Source organism: Emys orbicularis, chromosome 18, assembly GCF_028017835.1.
Source record: "Emys orbicularis isolate rEmyOrb1 chromosome 18, rEmyOrb1.hap1, whole genome shotgun sequence".
Classification (NCBI taxonomy): Eukaryota; Metazoa; Chordata; order Testudines; family Emydidae; genus Emys; species Emys orbicularis.
In genome coordinates this window covers 17,045,664-17,061,817 of record NC_088700.1, presented here as the reverse complement: position 1 = coordinate 17,061,817, position 16,154 = coordinate 17,045,664, and the positions used below count along the sequence as shown (strand labels likewise).

Sequence of the window (16,154 nt, the reverse complement as noted above, 5' to 3'; positions counted from 1 at the left end):
AATGACTCCAGTTTACACCATGTGAGAACCCAGCCCACGCATCCAACTCGAGGACAGTCAGGGACAACCTCTGCCCTAAGCCGTTTACAAGCTAAAAAGAAAAGACACAGGACGGGGAAAGAGATAGGAAGCACTTGTCTTAAGGTCACATGGCAGACTTGGGGTCAGAACCCACGTCTCCTGAGCCAGCACCCTAGCCACTACACTACACTGCCTCTCCTGTAGCATGCTGGGCTTGGCACTCCATACAGCTGCTGTGAAATTAAGCGTGGAAGCTGAATTTCATTCAAGTCCAGGTAATTTTGGAAAAGGGGTTTTGCTTTGGGCCCATCTCTTGTGGGTAAGAGAAGGCTGCCCAGGGAGGGACAGAAGGAGCCCCCCGTCACAAAACAAGAACAAGGAGTAATGGTTTCAAGTTACAGTGGGGGAGATCTAGGTTGGATATTAGGAAACACTATTTCACTAGGAGGGTGGTGAAGCACTGGAATGGGTTACCTAGGGAGGTGGTGGAATCTCCTTCCTTAGAGGTTTTTAAGGTCAGGCTTGACAAAGCCCTGGCTGGGATGATTTAGTTGGGGATTGGTCCTGCTTTGAGCAGGGGGTTGGACTAGATGACCTCCTGAGGTCCCTTCCAACCCTGAGATTCTATGATTCTATGAAAACCCAGCGGTGGCTGGACAGGACAGTTCTGCCCACAAGAGGCAGGGTGATGAGTGGGGAGAGGAGATGGAAGTGGCCCATCCTGTTGGTTGCTTGGGTAGGGAGAGAAGCACCTTGCTTTCTTTCACATGGTCTCCACTGGTGAATCCTTTCCCAAAAGTATATGCATGATTTTAATGCTGGTGGAAGAAGCCAGGCTTGGAAGCTGCCTCTGGGTATCACCATGATACAGACAGTCCAGGAAGTAGCAGCCCAACCTTCTCCCCAGCCTGGGGGTATCACCTGTACTAGTGAGAGGGGAGGCCAGGCCAGGCCTCATGGTCCAGTCAGTCCTGGGCCCGTCTGCAATGGCCACCTTTCACCGGGGTCCATTAATGCCTGCTGCAGTAATGTTTTGGTAGGCAATGTGGACACCTGGGAGCTAGACTTAGCCCCTACAAACTCATGTCACCTACGCCTACGTTTGGATAGCCTGATTTTGCTGCAACTCTAAGATCTTGAAAGAAGGAGGGTCTTGCGGTTCAAGCCCAGGTCTGGGACATAGGAAACCTGGGCTCAATTCCTGGCTCTGCCAAAGACTCCCTAATGAACTTGGGCATGTCCCCTCATCGTTCAGTGCCTCAGTTCCCCATCTGTAAAATGGGGATGATAATACTTCCGTCTTGCTTTGTCTATTTAAACTGCAAACTCTTTGGGGCAGGGTCTGTCTCTTCCTATGTGTTTGTAGAGCACCTAGCACAATGGGGCCCTGATCGTGACTGGTGCCGCTGTAATACAAATATTAAAAATCTGTAACAGGAATTTGTAAGCATTTGGGGACGGGGGCTGTTTGTACAGCCTCCAGCAAAAGGAGATTCTGATCCACGATTGTGGCTCCTAGGTCCTATGGTAACGTAATAAAATAAAAATAAAACTCAGGTATTAGCTAGCCAGGCTGTACAATCTATTGGAACTGCCCTGCTATGAGATGACATTGCCAAGAATCCTGTATTTGCTTCTATGGTAGAGTGAAAATAGGACTAATGGGCATTTTTATTGTTCAATGGGAAAAAAAATATCACATGCACACACACAAACACTCAAGTCTCTGCTTAGCTCTCCATGACATCTGTCCCCCTTTTGTGTTGCACGTACTGACAGCCCTTGATGCCCTGATAAGCAAGCAAACACGGCAATGCATGCAAGACAGATGTATGGTACCATGAAGAAAATGTGGGATATGTTTATGAATATCGTAAGACCTCTATTACAATTGTGATGTCTGCTACATGGGTGCAAAGAGTTAACTTCCTGCTGGGGTGGGCAGGGGAGTTACTGGCAGGAAGGCAGACAATGGTTGTAGATTAGCTCAATCAGGGATACTTAACAGACAACACAGGTGTCTACAGCTGCGGAAGGTGTCCTTGTCCAATGGAAGCACCATTGAGCCATTTCTGTCTTATCCAAGTCCAAGGGGCGACAACTGGCCAAAGACTATGGACTTGCGAATGACTCTGGTCTGCAGTGAGATTGGAGAATGGGGGAGGGTAAGGGCAGAAAGAGACAAAGGTGTTAGAAACTGCTGTTAAAAGAGATGTCTCTAGCAAGGGAGAGCAGAGCAAAGCCAAAAGACAAGAGTGGGTGGGAGATGAAGGAGGGCAGAAGATTCCTGACCTCCATAGAGGACACTAAGACCCTATCAGCTCTCAGTAAGGGTGAAGAATCTGAGGCAGGGTTTTGTGTGAAGGTGTTTATTATGTCTCCATAGCTCTGTCTCTCTCTTGTGCTGTGTCTGCAGTTACGTCTGCACTTGGAGCTAGAGGTGTGATTCCCAGCTCAAATAGACATACTCATCAAGCTAGCCCTCCAAAATGAGTACACGGTAGCATGGGCAGCATCAGTGGCGGCGTGGACTAGCTGCCCTGAGTACGTACCCGCAGGGCTCCGGCAGGTCTGTGTTCAGGGCAGCCAGCTTGGGCCACTGCTGCCCAGGCTACCAGAGCTACACTACTATTCGCAGTGAGCTCCCTTGACGTGAGCTAGTGTACGAGCCGGGAATCACACCCTGGCTCCAGCTGCCGATATAGCCTACGAGTAATGTGGCACTCTGAAGATGGCAGGCATAAGCTACCAGGGAGACTTGGGAAGTCAGCACTGATCTTGGGGCCCAGGGCAGTGGACCAGAGGGTCCTACTATCCCGAGAAGGGTGCCAAACAGGAAGCCTGTGCCCCAGGAGTATGTTTGAAAGGCCTGATATAGGGACAGTAGCTGGATGCTGCTCAGACCCAACAGGCTTAAAGGCACATGGGATCCAATGGAAGGGTCCAGTTCAGAAGCCTGGTGACTGTCCAGATGCAGGAGCTCAGCCAGGACTGAGTTTCAACCTGTTCCGCTAAGTCTTCAGCTACGTCTACACTATGAGCCGGGGGTGAGTCCCTGCTCGTGTAGACGCACTTGGTGCGAGTAGAAGTAGTAGCACAGGCAGTGGCGGCACAGCTTAGCCACGCTGAGCACCAACTTGCCTGAACCTCATGGGTATGGCCTTGGCACAGCTTGCCGCTGCCGGCGCTATCCCGGCTACACCGCCATTTATACCCACAGTACGACTCAACCCCCTCGCTCGAAGGGTAGATGTGGCTCACTCACGTGTCTTTCTGACAGACGAACAATAACAATCCCGACCAGCTGAAGAGCAGCAGGCATTTGCCTGCATTAGCAGGCTCTTGTATGCATATAAATAGCCAGACATGCAGTCAAAAAGCCATATGCACTTTGCACAGGCTAAGCCTAGCTGCACTGGAGACAGCTGCTGTGCCAGCTAGCGGATTAAGCTGGCTAGGCAGGATTTGCTGGCTGTGGGCTGCACCCCACGTAGTAGAGTTTATTGCTGTTCTGAGGTCGGATTGTAGTCACATGGCTATAATTCACTTCCATCCAAGGGAACTGACCTTTCTTCCGCAGCTCCCCATCAAGAGCTAGAGACACAATGAGCCATTTCCTCTGGCTTCCAAGTTCCTGTCTCTTTGAGGTGATGATGCACAGCGACCTCTTTCCCCATGACCCCTCGGACACATTTGCACGCTCGGGATGGTGAGAGGCCTTGGGTCAGGTCAGCAACGCACCCAGGTAACCTATCTGGCGTGGGGAGGGGGAAAGCAAACTCAGCAGGAGGCTGGAGGCTCCTTCTCGGCAGAAGGACCCGCTCCAAGGAAGAGGCTCTGGAGGGGTTCCTGATGACTTCCATATTGTTTCCAGTAAATTTTGTGCTGATTCTTGGCACAAACACCGGAAATGAATAGGCTAGGTCAGGAATGTAAATAAAGTGAAACATTGGGATTTAATCTAATCTATAATTATAGTATCTCTGGTGGAGGGAAGAGCGGCTGGTGCTGCTCCTGCTTTCGCAGAGCCGATCTATAGAAGAGCCAGAAGGGGTTTCATCTCCTTTTCCAACATCTCCCTCTTTGGCCCCCAGCTAGTGGCTTCTCCCCAAGTGCTTTGAAATAAACACGCTCGGCTGGCAACCCCGCTCTCCAGCAGCTGATCAGGTACAGCACTTGGATGCGGACGGCTTTTACAGCTCAGTAAACTGGCGTCCTAAGTGCTCGGAGAGCAGCTAGGTAAGGAGATGAGACGGGGGAGGTTGGTTGCAGGGGTAGGGAGGTTGCGGTGTGCAAAAGAAGATAACCCAACAAGTCCCATTTAGGAGGAGAGAGGAATAAAGGAAGCTGGTGGACCTCTGGGGTTGGGTTATGGGTGATGGACCCTTTCACCTTTAGGCTGATCTTTGCCTTTAGTCAGATGCAATGGACAGCCCTTCCCATTTAATGGCCGGAGTGCAACGAGCTACGGGTCTCAGCCACTATCACAAAACCATCAGTACAACTGGCACTAATTACCCCCCTTGCTGGTTGTCTCAGGAGCAGCCAAGCACTGAACAGACATGGAGGTGGCTCCGGACCAGGCTTGGAGGAGTGAGTGGGTTGCCTAAGTTCTGTCTTCTATGGGGAGAGGAATTCTTGCTCATGGCACATTTTGCCAGCAGGGTATTTAGTTCATCTCTCTCTCTCTCCCTCTCTCTTTTTTTTTTTTAAGGGGCATACACCAAATACTGTATTCTCCAAAAACACCCACAATCAATACCGCTGTGTATTCTGAAGTGGGCGTTCACGTGTTTTCAGTATGGATTTGTGTGTACATGCATGTATCTGTGTGTGGCACACTTGCATGTGTACATGTGTTTACAGACAGGCACGTGTGTATTGTATCTGCTCTTCCCTGATACGCTCTCGGGCTGTAGGATTGGTGTAACAATCCTAATGTTTTACAGGCAGAACAGCCCAGGCTGGAAGGCAACTTGTTCTCATCAAACTGAAAATGAAGAAAGACGTAAAAATTAGTTCTGCTTTTGTTAGTTTATTTGTTTAAATTACAGAAACCTCAAAAACAGAAAAATCAATTAGCTTGTTTGTTTGAAGATTTTTGTTTTTCTTAAAAAACTGAATCCTGGCTTTGATCTAAGGACGGAAATGCGCTGAGCGATTGGTCAATAGTGTTGCCTAATTGCTTTAGGTGATTCAAAAGGAAAAGCCAAATGGACAGGATGTCAGATCCACATTTACGGATTTGATCAGCCTTGCGTGATCGCACAGGCCCGTGGCTCTTTTTAGATGATGCCCTCCAACTGTCCAGAGGGCAAAAGGGTTTGCCTTTTAAAAGCACCGATGCAGCACAGGGCATGTGCATTCCCCGGGCAGGCTGAAAGAAATCTCAGCTCCCGACTGAATTGCTGCAAACTGGATTTTTCCCACTTTAGAGTCTTCCAGGAAAGAGAATTTTCTGCAAAAACCAAAACAAGCGAAACAAGGAGAAGAAATTCAATTTAAAACCCAACCTTGTGCCCGGGGTTTTGTTTTAGTTTTGTCGGCGTGGGTTCAGAATGGAGCATTTGCCTCACAGGTCACTGCCCTGACTTTCTGCGTTTTGTGTCACAACTGTATGGATGTTTGCAGAGAACAGTACTTAGGATTACACTGTGTGTGTGTGTGTGTGAACATGTATGTTTACAGACAGGTGTGTGTGCGTACTGATGTATGCATGTACCAGTGTGTGAATGTGTATGTTAAATGTATACATGTATCAGCCTCTGTATATGGACCAGTGTGTGTGCATAGACGCTAGCATCTGTGTGTATGTGCTGGTGGACACGTAGCATTCTGGAATCCCCTCGGGAATGAATGCCAAGCCCCACAGATCCTTAGCTAGATGCATGGGGCTGACCATTCTCTGTGTGCCTCCCAAATCCCACCTATACTCCCAGAACATCTGCTAGCTCTCCCAGTTCAGCTGCCTTCCAGCTTGCCTTTGACAGGCATGAAGAGAGGAGATAGAGGGCTGGATCCAAAACCCATGTTGTCAGTGGAAAGACTCCCAGTGGTTGCAACGGGAGGTGGCTCAGGCTTTTAGTACAGAAGGCTGCTGCATCATTGTATACAGGAAGCTGTCACGGAGGTTTGGCCTACTTCCCCTGGAGGCAAACTGCACAGAGCAGCAGCTCCCCAAATCCACCCAGCCGCACACTCCCTAATGCACACTAGTTTTACTTGAGAGTAGTTAGCAGGGATGCTGGCGGCTGCTTGCTAATTGAGGACCACCTCTCCCCACCTCCATTGCTTCGGGACACAGTGCTGTGCAGCAGAGAGGCACCTTTGGCCCACGGAGAGGATAACACTTTGCCTACATGCCCTTGGACATATGGTAAAGCTTTGCACCTTTGACCTGAGAATCCCCAAGCCCTTTACAAACACTGGTGAATTAAGCCATGCAGCCCTCTGGAAGGCAGGCAAGGATCATTTTGCAAATGGGGAAACTGAGTCACAGAGGTGCCTTGGCAGGTCGTACAGGGAGTCTGTGACAGAGCTGGACCCCGTACCCAGTTCTCCTGACTCCCAGCCCAATGTTTAACCTCAAGACTAGCCTCCCCAGAGACTGGAAGGCCAACAGAATTGCTCATCCCTTCTGACAACCAAGGACCAAGTTGCCAGTAGCTCACAAGTGACGGGATTTTACTGGAGGCAAATCATTAGCCAGCTCCATTCCAGACTCTTCCTGGCATCTGCTCAGAGCAGCCCGATTCCCAGGGATATTAATAATTATATTACATACCTATCTATATTTTAACAAGGAAACATTCACAGTTATTCAGTGGCAAGCACCATTTGGAGCCTGCTCCCAGATGCGGCCCAGCACCAGAGTTGTGCAATAAAAGCTCTTCCCTCTTTGGAGGTTGTCAACGTACTTAATGGGGTGGGGGAGAGAGGGCGGAGGGGGAGGTGAAGGGAAAGTATTAATCAAGATCTTAAAAAGTTCTCGCTGACAGTCCATTTGCCAGCTCTGAATTTAACTGCCTTTGTGGTCCCATAAAAAGTTTCATTACTCACTACAAAATGTGTTTTAATTATTACAGCCGCTCTGACGTTAAGGCCCGGGTGTTTCTCTCTCTCTCTCTCAACTCTTTTTCTCTCTCGCTCTCTCTTTTTTTACGTTTGCTCTCCGACCTCTCCCTGTCCCCCGTCCGTCGACTGAGCCACACGGGGGACGCAGCGCATGGCAAGCACAGACGTGAGGAAGGGTGGTCTTGCAGGTAAAGCACAGGCATGGGAATTGGGCCTTTGTGACCTTGGACAGGTCACTGCATCCTTCAGCACCTCATTTCCCTCTCTGGAAAAATGCGGACAATGACACTTCCTTTGTCTACTTGGATTGGAAACTCTTCAAGGCAGAGTGTGTCCCTCACGGCATGTTTGCACAGGGCCTAACATACTGAGGACTCTATGCTATGCTGTAACGTTCAGAATATGGCCTCTGGTTGCTCTGCCTGCTAAGTGGGGAAATGGAGAGGGGAGAATCTGGCAAGGACTCAAACCCATCTGCTGTCTCTGAGGAACTCCCATTAGGGTCAGATTCCAATCTCCCTGATGCTGGCTCAGTTCATCAGAGTGAGGCAGATCATATCCCATCATGCACATGATATCGGAGAGCTGCGATTACCTCAGTGGGATCTCTTTTATCCCACTTACCCTTTGATGGAACTGAACCAAACCCCCAGATCCAAACAGCCCCAGTCTCTCCAGTGCTGGACAACTGGATCTCAGTTTCGTGATCTGGGCCTGTCTCAGCTCCTAACGCACAGTCCAAGACACATGCACCAAACAAACCTGTTTGTACAGCACCAACCACAATGGAGCCCTGTATCGGTACAGCCCTCTAGGCACTACTGCAATAAAAATGTTAAACAATAACTGCATTATATGCTATCTCTCAACCCTCCTCCCCATCCCATCCTACATCCATCACTTTCTTACTTGTACAGGCCATCTGGTTCCAGGCACTTGAAAATGACCGAATAAAGGCTGGTTTCTGGGATCTCTCCATGGCTCCTGCCAGCTGCCACGCAGGAAGTTCCGAGTCCGGAGAGCAAATCATCAGCAAAGCTCAAGGATTCTCCTGAAGACCAAAGAGAAGAAGGGCAAGATTAATAAAGCTAAGCAACCCCATGCTCAATCTCTAGCCCTGGCATTCATTGTTTCCTGAGCCTTTCCCTTTCCATATACAGCACAGGCCTGCAGGCAATCAGACAGGAAGAAGCTGCACTATGGGCTCCTATAGGGTATATTGCCCATACACAGCGCAGGGCCATCAGCAGTATACAAGCCCATTGCAGGGCCCATACACAGCAAGGCAAATCCAGACCAAGTTGACTCACAGCTTGGACTGGGCAATATGAGTGCAGAGCATAAAGGCAACATGCAGATTCATTCCAGGGATGACCCTGCAAATGTTGAACCCTGAATCTACATCCTCTAATGGGGCAATACATTCTTCTTTGGAGAAAACGGACTCAGTGGTTTGGTCGGTCTTTTCCACCTCAAAAATCTCTGATTTCCGATTCTGTTTTTGAAGTGACACTACCCTTTTTTTAAAAAAAGCACCTGTCACAGTCAAGCAGGTTTCTTCACCTTGGCTACTAACACCTTAGATGAAGGAAATTTTAGAAATGCAATTTCCTTGTCATGGTTATGCCCTTTATTTGTTGCTTTTTCTCTCAGGCTGGCTGGACAACAAAAAGCAATGACTTCCCATTCACAGACCGTCTCCCCGTCAGGTTCTAAACGCTGCAGCTCTTGCAGTTCAAACACTGCAGGGAGATGATTGTTTCTTTGAAAGCAATTGTTTTAATTATCATTTAAAATAAGAATAAATAATAATAATGCAGGAACATTTTTGTAAGTCTTAGGTTTTATACAAGCTTGTTTTTACTACTACAACACTCAGCTTTTACAACATGACCCAATTTAAGTTGACAGCGTCCCTTTAATTACACTTCCAGGGCTTGACACCCGCTGCTTTCCCCTACGTACGGTTATTTATACCAGAGCAAAGTGAGTTACTATTTGGATTTTGCTGCATTTTATACACATTTTGCACTGGGGTAACTGACAGCTCACAGGCCAAGCTGTGGAAAATCAGACCCAACTGGCCTGATGCTATATTGGTGTACACCGGGAGTCATTCCATTGAGTTATAGTGGTGCGAGTGAGCTCAGAATCAGACCCTTCATTTCCGCTTGTGCCAGGGAACCTTGTATGGAGGTGCCAAGGTTTTATGGCATATATCAGTGGAGAATTCTGTTCTTACCATATTTCTTTCTTTGCATTTTTAACTGAAAGTAAATCTGATTGAGGACCACAGAAATGGAACATAAATTTCAAACTCTTGGTATGAAATGTGAAAAGCAACACATTGGTGTAATCAGCACGGAATGCATAATTCCCGCAGGCTGATTACCCAGATAGCACACACCAAAAATTGTGTCTTGTCACAAATTACACAGTCCAATAACAAATGTCCCCCTTGACTGGAGAGAAGAGCAGCAATAAATTCCTTCCTTTCCTAAAGGAATCCAACTCTTAATTATTCATCTTAATGCACCACTCAGGCCCAGGCTCTCGGTATGATTTGTTCTTTCCAAACCATTTTTCAGGCAGAGCCATTACTGCTCTCCATATTTTAACATCGCTATTAGAGATGGGCCTGAACCAAATTTTGAGGAAGTTTGATTGAGAAGAAAGTTTTGGGTAAAGCACAGGACTGGGACTCAGAAGACCTGGGTTCAATTGCTGGCTCTGCCATGGGCTTCCTTTGTGACCTTGGGCAAGTCACTTAAACTCTCTGGGTTTATGGGCAGATTTAAAAACAAAAAACAAACCCAGCTTTGACTTGATTGGCCCTTGGTTCCAACCTTAACTTCCTGCCCTTTTCATACAATACATAACCAGACTGAAGAATTCATTGCAATAGGATGGTATTAAGGCCAAGAATTTACCAAGATTCAAAAAGGGGTCAGTCATTTATATGGCTAACAAGAAAATCTAGAGCAAGAATAGTTAATTCTATGCAATTTTGGGAGGGATATTAAACCGCATTCTTCAGGGCTTAAATCAATCTTTAACTATTAGAGATCAGGAAGAGACTTAATGTGGAGGGCAGATTAGCCCACATCTGTCTTCTGTGGGGTTCTTTTGACTTCCTCTGAAGCATCTGGCATGAGGTGATGTCAAAGGCAGGATACAGGAGTTGAAGGACCACAGGTCTGGTTCTGTCTGCCAATTCCTATGTTATTGCTCATGATCTTTGTGCCCACCTCACTCAATTGTGTTTTCATTACTGCTTAACTTAGACCTTGTTCTTTGAGACCAGATGCCTTGTACCTTTGAACAGACACAATGCACCCAAGCGTATAGGCACAGTTACCATTATAGTTCGGATACAAACTGACCTTCCACCGTTACCGCTTTGTTGTCTGGAATTGCTGCTGATGTCTTGAAGGTTTCCATTCTGAATATAGGGTCACAGGTTATTTGAGGATAACCAGAAGGTGTTTGGGGTTGAGGTGACACAGCACGTTACAGTGAGTCTAGTGCAAATGCCTTTTGTACCAGAATACAAAATGTTTGGGCACAAGAGAGATTATCACTGCTTGCTGCACAGCCAACGCTCCCCTGACTTAAAACAACAGTCACTCATTATCTGGCTAGATGTTCTTTTGCAATTGCAGAGTTTTAGGAAAATACAGCTATCTCTAGCCAGCGATTTTTGGAAGCACCTGCATTCGAAATGAGACTTAACAAATGCATGTGATGGGCAGAGCATACAAGTGCTTTAATGCTCCAAAGGCTGGTGGGCTCTTTCACCAGCAAGGGAAGGGAAGCAAACTCAATGTCCGAGTCCTTTTTAAGGGCCTTTGAACAATGGGCACAAACATAACAAAACAGAACATGTCAATTGAAAATTCTGGTTATAATCCCCCCAAAGGCTTTTTCCCTACTTCAAGCCACGAGAGAAAGAGAACACACCCTTCCTCCTTCAACCCAGTTGCCTCTTCCTTATATACCCCACCCATCCATGTGATAGGCAGGGATCTCTTATCCTTTCCAGGCCGCTGCTTTCATTTTGTTACATGCCCCCTGCAGGGGATTCCGAAGCCCTGGCACTTCCACTGCCAGCCCTAAGAGGTGGCCCGGGCAAGCCAGAGGATGGCCTGTGTTCTGATGAAGTTAGAGCCAGGAGTCTAACAGAGGTCCAACAGGCACTGTGGGGAGGATCTGAGACCACTACAGCACCACCACAGTCACCAAAATACACATGTGGGTATTTCTAAAGAGCCCAGAACATCAGGCGCTGAGCACTTTTGAAAATCTGACCCATCTGTCTAGTTACTTCTCTGGACCCCACCACTGCAATATCTGAGTTCCTTGAAAACATTAATGAATTTACCACCACAACACCCCTCTGGGGCAGGGGAGCATTAATGGTCCCCAGATACACTGGGGGAACTGAGGCACGGAGGGATGTATTTGTGGCAAAGCCACATATTGAACCAAGGTCTCCTGAGACCCAATCTAGCGCATGAACACGAACAACTTCCTCAAGTTGGCAGATAAATTGTTACATAAGAACTGTGCTGATCAAAAGCCAGGATGCTCTGGGAAAGGCTACCCTAGACAAAAGTCCTGCATATTCCATAGCCACAGAATTTGCCATGGAATATCCCTTTGCTGGAGAATTGTGCTTCGGAATCTCTGCTTTCATTTAAAATAAAACGTTTCTCTAATGTAACCTGCTGGCGAGCGTGTGCAGACCCCATCTCTGGCAACCCACCAAAGAGGAATAATTAGCAGCACGACCTATAGAGCTTTTTAGCTCAAGCTATAGCAACTTACAGTTGTAGCTCTGGAGGACCCTAGCTCAATCCTTGCTATAGCATCTATCACACTCGTGCTTAAGGTTACAAAACTAACCTTGACCAGATATAAATTGATGGAGTGATGTCTGCAGAAAGCCTAGAACAATAACTCTGAGAGGTGTGGTCTGACGTGACCTGCCCTGTGGACCCAATCAGGCCACAGCTGGCCCTATAAAAGGCTGTGGGCCAGGAGCTCAGGTAGTCTCTCTGTAGATGTGAAGAGAGACGGGCCTGGCTGCTTGGAAGCTCATCAGGGTACCTAGAGTGGAGCAGGGCTGGGGAAAGGCCAGGGGAGCTGGGGAGCTCCAGGCTGGAAAACCCCCAGGTTGCAGGCCTTGGTAAAGGCCGGGAAGGGTACTGGGGTTGCAGAGATGCAGCCCAGGGTAGGCAAAGGCAGCAGGTCCAAACCCCCCTTACCGATGATGAATGCTATAGACTGCAGTCTGCCCCAGTGAGAGGGGGCTAGATGGTGACTGGCAGTAGCCCTGAGGCAAGGTGGGGATAGAGGGTTGGGGGTTCCCTGGGGTGGGGAGACCCAGAGAGTGGGGGTACTGCCAGGGGGCAGCACTCAAGATAAAGGGGCACTGGGGTCTGGGAGGGACACGGGAGCCTGAGGCATGCAGGATACTGGCCGGTAGAGGGCGCTCCAGCAATGAGTGAGGACCCCATTTGATTGGCATGATCAATGGGTTGGACCCAGTACATCAGAACGACCAGCAGGAGGCGCCATGGTAGTGAGTCGTCACCATGCTACAATAGCCTATGGCTTTTTTTTCAAGATGCTGCAGAATTTAGCTTTTATCTGGTGGAAGTCACCATTTTGCTGGAACCAGACATCTGACATTTTGTTTTCTGTCTGCTGGGACTCATCCACTGCATCCTGTTCTCTCCAGCTTTTTCCACCATGGCTAGTTATCTAGATCCCAGTGAATTCATCCTGCACTGTTCCACGGAACCAGGCAGCAGGAGGTTGGGCAAGGAGGGGAGTGAGACAGAAGCGTAGTCTGTCTAGAGAAATGATAAGCTAGGTCAAGAGAGCTGGCATGTGAGCTGCTAAGGCTGGCTGCAAGCTCCCTGCTTACATGGGGCACACGCAGAGGCCCAACCTGCAGGGACAACATTGTGGGACCAAGACCCAGCACATGGAGCAAGGCCACCTGGAAAGCAAAAACCCCATCCTCAGAAATAACCATTCTGAAAATAATCATTGACAAAGTTTATCGCACTGACCCATAGCTGTGTGTTTCCATAGGGATGGGGGTGGAGTAGGAATGAAAGATGTTTACTGGTAGTATAATAGGCAGGGCTGGTAGGCCCTCCTATTACTAAGGTTGCTTGACACTTCCCATTTTAAGATCCTGTTTTCAGTTTGCTTATAACTTTGCCAGATTTTAACCATTTGGGCTGGGGCAAAGGAAGGGAAGAGAGGGAAACAGACCCGATAAGGAGGCCATGTGCAGGGGGAAGAACTGGGACTGGCTGGTCAAAGACACTAGGACAAAGAGCTGGGCCAGAGGTGGGTGCCGGACAAGGAGCCAATCTGTGCACTGACTGAGGCAGGGGTGCTGTGGAAAAAGTTATATGTGAGCATATAACTTAAAGACTGCATCCTACTGCAGGAGCTCAAGGGGGCTGAATTAAAGTTGCCCAGGCAACCTTACTTTTGGCATCTCCTAACTTTTGAGTGCTTGACTATGCAGGCTTAATAATGTTCTTTTGCCATATTTTTGGTGTGTAATAACAATGAATGTTGCCATGAAATGTAGGGGTTGTTGCCACAGAATTTGGTCCCATTTTGCCCTGGAGTACACAAGGCCCAGCCTATATTTGTGAGTTGTCTGCTAGTCCCCCTGCATGGGAGGAAATGCAGCTAGAGACTTTTGCCAAGTTGGTGTCAATTTAGGTTAAGCCAAAACCCTTGCAATAGACCCCCTAGAGTGAGAAGGTGCTTTGTGGTCAAACCTGAGCTTCTGGTGAACTTTTCTCCCTCCTTGTTCTGCCCCGAACATTGCTACAATGTAACAGAAGCAAAAAGCTTGTTATTGAAATATCTAGATAGATGCTAGTGGAGGAGCTAAAATCTCAGGTCAGGAGCCTTTGTGTAGATAGTAGCCAGGAAGCCAATGCCTATGGTTCCTGAGTGCAGCAGGTGTGGGGCAAGTATGGCCTCAGTGCAATACAGCTCAAGGGAAAATTGGCTATCCCATAGGCTACCTAAAGGTCAACCTGTCTACCAATTTTCAGCTTAAAGGCACTGCTGTATTTTGAACGCTCCCACGATTAAAAAACAAAACATGATTTTTTTTTAACCTTAGGGGGAAAAAAGTCTTTTTATTCACCCTCTCATAAACCAAGAGCAGTTGAAAGGAATTTGCTCAAACTTTCCGTAATATCCTCACAAGCCAGAGTTCAAGTGTGGGGAAAAAACGGAAAAAAAAAACAGTCCCCCAAAATAGAAGTTTGGGAAAGTTATGAGCCTTTGAAAGCAGCATATTTGGGCCAGATTTTCAAACATGGCTAGTGATTTTGAGTGCCTCCATTTTTGGGTGCTTCCAACTTGAATCCTCAGAAACATGAGGCCCCTTAAAGATGTCTCAAGTTGGAAGCATGCAAAATCATTAGTCATTTTATAAAATATGGGCCATCACAGTGTCTTTAATATACTCATTCACGCAAGGGCCACAGCCATTGGATATGGAAAATATCATCTCCATCCAACAGCAAGATACAGTCACCCCCCAAAGAACATATTAGACCTTAATCTGATGCCACAATTGATGTTCCTCACGAAGACTTTGCATACAGATGAAGCAGAAAATCAATGCTTTAAAAAGAGGTGGACTTTCCTGACCAAGAACCACGACCTATGAGGTGCTGAGCACCCACATACCTCACTGAAGTCTGGGTTTGGAGGAGCTCAGCGGCCAGGAGGTCTGGATGAACATGGAGTCCAAATTCCTCTGTTGACTTGGGAGATGGCATTCCTTCCATATCACAGTTAGCCTCCAATAGTGGAACAATATAGGAAGCTTGGGGCTGAAATAATGTGACTACTGAAATGCCCTGCATCTGTTTCCATAGCAAAGTTGCCCATATCCTTTATCTGATGAGGCAGGTCATTAGAAAGCAGACTACCATCAATCTAAAGAAGGAGGTCAGCCCCCTAAAACAATTTTGAAGCACAGACACCCCAGTCTAACTTGCAGGTTTTTTTTTTTTTTTTTTTGCATTATTGGCCTTCAAAGAAAAACCAAAGGTCCCTATCTGAGTAAATGACAGCTAATTGGGTCACCGCCCTGGAGCGGGAGAGCTTTGTATTGACAGGCCAGTCTGGTGTGTCTTTAATTAGCAGGAATAAACAATTTCCCCCCATACTGATAAAGCAACAGTCACCAATGACCAGCTCCAATCTGGATGTCTCACCTGGGTTTATCACTTAGTGCCAAGATAACTTAATCAGGATTGGGCCCCATTGTGCTAGATGTTGCAGGGACCCAGAGTAAAAGATGGTCCTGGCTCCAAATTCTTACAATCCAGTTGGCCAATAACACCAGCTGATGCCACAAATGATATGCCCTATCCCTCTCCTACCTCCATGCTACTAGGGAATGGCCTATCCATAAACATCCAGTTCCCTGGGGTGATTTTTGCACGATGGCTCGTGCACGAGCACACCTCTGCCTTGTAGTACATTTCAAAGCTCCTTTACAGGATCCTTTATTATTGTACCCACTGCTAGTCAGAGCTGTGTGAAACTTGGCCATTCAAGCTTGATGAGGGTTTGACAAACCTATTTAGATACTGTTCATAGACTGCCCTCTGTGACCCCCAGGTGTCAGTTTGAACTAACTCATAAAACTCAAAGCAAAATAGATGGTGTATGTAGGGGTGGGAGTGGGCCGTAGGGGATTCAGCTCAGGTTTGTGAGCCTCCACAAGCCTTTCTTATTCCCTGGTCCAAGATCTGTGGTGGTATCAAAAGGTTCCCCAGTGGCTTTGCTCCTAGTACTGCCTAGGACAAGGTTCCTCATTAGAACCTCCTTTCTCAAGAATGGCTTGTGAACACAGCATCAAAGCACCAGGTCAGCAATAACTTACTCGCCCACCCACCCTGAGATTACAGGGTCTGTTTAGTGCAAGAGGGAAGGCTGCGTAGGCCACCAGAGTTATTTTTCTGAAAGTGCCCCAGGCTGTCTAATGCCCACCTGGC

General features: G+C 47.6%; 1 protein-coding gene across 1 annotated transcript in view; it reads right to left on the bottom strand.

Moving 5' to 3' along the window:
* ASTN2 (astrotactin 2) overlaps window positions 1–16,154 on the bottom strand; it is a 551,498-nt gene that overhangs the window by 55,643 nt on the left and 479,701 nt on the right. Inside the window, exon 19 of the mRNA XM_065418613.1 lies at window positions 8,005–8,146. Coding sequence (XP_065274685.1) covers window positions 8,005–8,146 — 142 coding nt within the window. The remainder of the gene's footprint in view (window positions 1–8,004; window positions 8,147–16,154) is intronic.